The sequence below is a fragment of the Glossina fuscipes genome, unplaced genomic scaffold (genome assembly GCF_014805625.2).
Source record: "Glossina fuscipes isolate IAEA_lab_2018 unplaced genomic scaffold, Yale_Gfus_2 110287, whole genome shotgun sequence".
Classification (NCBI taxonomy): Eukaryota; Metazoa; Arthropoda; class Insecta; order Diptera; family Glossinidae; genus Glossina; species Glossina fuscipes.
The window spans coordinates 1-3,218 of NW_024005765.1; the positions used below are offsets into that span (position 1 = coordinate 1).

Here is a 3,218-nt window from a genome sequence, read left to right on the forward strand (position 1 = left end):
CCAGAATTTCAAGAAATTCGTAAACGGTATGATTTTTTTACAATTTGCCGCACACCGAACATAGCGTGCGAGGTTACAATGCAGCCTTTGAGAAGATTCGATTTGGATGCTTCTATAATATTCAGTGACATCCTAGTAATTCCCCAAGCTTTAGGTTTAAGCGTAGAAATGCGTCCAAATGTAGTAAGTCCTTTTAAGATAAGTGAAAAAAACTTGCCCTAACGAAGATTATTGCATTTTTAAGGGCCCAGTACTTCCAGAACCTTTGCAAACACCTGAGGATTTAAAAAGGCTTGCACCTAAGGGAGCCGTAGACCGCGTGGCCTACGTCGGAGAAGCTATAACCATGATGAGGCGCCTCTTGGATGGTAAAGTTCCATTGATAGGATTTACAGGAGCACCGGTAAAATGATTTTATTTAAATTTAGTAACGTCTATATGTTTCATATTGTCTAGTGGACTCTAATGGGGTATATGATTGAAGGTGGGGGCAGCAAAACAATGTCCAAAACCAAGTCATGGCTTCTTTGTTATCCTGAAGACAGCGAAAAGCTGTTGGCTATGCTTACATCTGTCATCGTTGATTACTTGGAAATGCAAGTAAAAGCTGGCGCGCAAATGTTACAAATATTTGAATCTTCTGCAGAACATTTAACGAAGGGCGACTTTTTAAAATGGTGTTTGCCGTACTTAAAAGACATTCACGATCAATTAACACTACGTTTAAAAGAACAATCTGTACCTTTAGTGCCAATGGTAAAGCTTGCCGTTTTTTAAACAAGAGGTTTTTTTTAAAATTTTTCCTAATTGATTTTAATAGACGCTATTTGCTAAAGGTGCTGCTCACTCTTTAACGGAGCAGTCAACATTAGGTTACGATGTTATTAGTTTGGATTGGACCGTAGATCCTGTAAAAGCACGTCAAGAAGTGGGTCCAAATATTACTTTACAAGGCAACTTCGATCCTCAGGATATGTACAAGACCCCCGAAGAAATTCGTGCTTTAGCTACCGATATGGTGTTAAAATTTGGCAAAACACGTTATATAGCTAACTTGGGACATGGCATCACTCCTCAAACTCCTATTGTCAGCGTGGAAGTTTTTATAGATGCAGTGCACAAAGCTTTTTAAATATACATAATCGACTTTACTTACTCCGTTAAAAAATCGCCTAGAAATAGAAAAGTTATGCCGAAAATTTATTTGATAATAAATCAATATCTTTATATTATTTTGATGTAAAATAAACACCATAGAAAGAAATCATGAGGAAGGCTTTATTTTTATTCGCCAATGAGCAGATCTGGTATTCAAACACTATTATTTGGCTTCTTTTGGCCAAGTACGATAGCCATAGAGCCCAGGCAAACCAAAGCAGCACCCAAAATAACTTCTGTAAAAAGTTTATCTATTTTACCTACTTTTCATTCTGAACACTTACTTTTTCCCACAACTTTTTCACCTAGCAAATTTCCTGTTATAGCGGTAAACAAGAAATTTAAGGAATTCGCAATGGGTACAGCCGTTGTTATAGAGCAGGTTTGCAACGTCCATGCATATAGAACGCTAGCGCATTGATTTAACAAGAATGGTAACCAAAATTTTAATTCCATTAACGGTGATTTCGCTTTAATTCTTGCGGTTGTTTGACTACCCAAACGTATAAAAGGATTTGTAACACCCCATAATAAACCAATTCCGACTAAGGAAGCTACATAGGAATACGAATTGATCAGCATTCATTTATTAAAAATACAATTCTTTAAATTGATTCTCACCAATTGTTATAAACATTTTCAATGATTCAAACAAAAACAAAATACAGTTTCAGCAAGTGGAATGGAACCAGTTAAAAAATAAAAACTGATTATGTGTTTTTCGTTAACTCTTGTCTTCGACGACAAAAGAAAGATAATCTTCGCATATACACTAAGTATCACTATCATCATAATTTTATTTGCTATTACTTATTTCTAAAAGATGAAAAGTAAGTATTTGTTTTGAAATTTTGTTCATTATCATCATTGTTTTTTTTTACTTCTCCTTTAATTTGCCAGAATTCGAAGTTCGCTCATTTACTTCTCCTTTAATTTGCCAGAATGCGAAGTTCGCTCATTTACTTCTCCTTTAATTTGATTATATATGGTGTAATTAGCTTCCATTTTCGATGTTCGACGTTTTTAGCTTTATACATGCACAGTAGCGGCGAGAAACACTCTCTTAGAATAGTCATAACCGGCCTAAGTAAAACTGATGATGCTTTGCACTAGTATTGATTGTTTGGAGATGCATTTACAAGACAAAACAACTGTAAATGGAAACCAAAAGAAATTCCAAGCAAAATTGTCTACTTACAAACAGTTGAACAAAAACAAAAATTTTAAATTTGTGAATGATAGTGAACTAATTTATTTTGTTACTTTTTACTCCAACTGCCTAATTAATAGTCCTAATTCGCCAAACCTTGCAAACAGTTGTGCGTCATTTTGATGAGTATCCCTTTGATGTATTTAAACATTGGTATTAAATTCATTTTTCGAAAACATAAATTAAGCTTTTATGTTTTTCAAAGTCGGTGGCATATTTTAATAGAAGAGCGGAGAAGCAGATATGATCCAAGGATTGGAAAGTTTGAAAATGTTTATCTACTATAAATTCCCAAATCCACAAATTCGGGATTTAACTCCTACAGCGCCCGTATCTATTTTTAACAACGGTGTAAACGCTTCGCTAGAATTAAATTGTAGTGAAATAAAAAATATAAGGAATAAATCCGCTTTTATGAAAGTTAAAAGGTTGAGTTTTATTTTCAGGAGCTGATTAAAAAGAAAGAATTTCATTCTAAAACATTATACGAAATAATAAACGAAAATAAAAACGAAAGTTGAATTAACTTAAAAAAAAATTTTCACTTTCGCATCCATGTGGTCGAATACATCGTTGTTTTTCTTGGGTAGTGGTAAATTGCTGCGATGGAAAGTTATCTTTACTTTCTTCAACAATTGCAACATGCGTTCATTGTTTCGTTGGCCGTGCCTTTCGAAACTTTTATGTGTTCTGTCGTAGGATGAATACCCGGCAAAGAATAACTATTGAACAATCAATGAAAATTAATAAATGCACTTGCTTTCGTTTCTTACTTGGAATATCATGTTCTGCGTCGAAGCCTACCACGTAAAGGCTTTCAAACATATATAAAACAAATTGCAAAAAACCA

The 3,218-nt window shown here is 34.2% G+C and overlaps 2 protein-coding genes across 2 annotated transcripts; one reads left to right on the forward strand and one right to left on the reverse strand.

Moving 5' to 3' along the window:
• Window positions 1-6: 6 nt before the first annotated feature.
• Window positions 7-1,208, forward strand: LOC119644335 (uroporphyrinogen decarboxylase-like; the record flags this gene model as incomplete). Its single annotated transcript, XM_038043877.1, has 4 exons — window positions 7-183; window positions 245-403; window positions 457-756; window positions 821-1,208. Coding segments are annotated over 4 exons (948 nt in total), but the record flags the coding sequence as incomplete, so codon positions are not given.
• Window positions 1,209-1,289: 81 nt separating this feature from the next.
• LOC119644334 (transmembrane protein 234 homolog) lies at window positions 1,290-1,844 on the reverse strand. The gene is made up of 3 exons (XM_038043876.1): window positions 1,780-1,844; window positions 1,443-1,712; window positions 1,290-1,394 (listed from the first exon to the last, which is right to left on the reverse strand). Exons 1-3 carry the CDS (start codon window positions 1,793-1,795, stop codon window positions 1,312-1,314), a joined length of 369 nt encoding a protein of 122 aa, XP_037899804.1. The 5' UTR covers window positions 1,796-1,844; the 3' UTR covers window positions 1,290-1,311.
• Window positions 1,845-3,218: the final 1,374 nt, after the last annotated feature.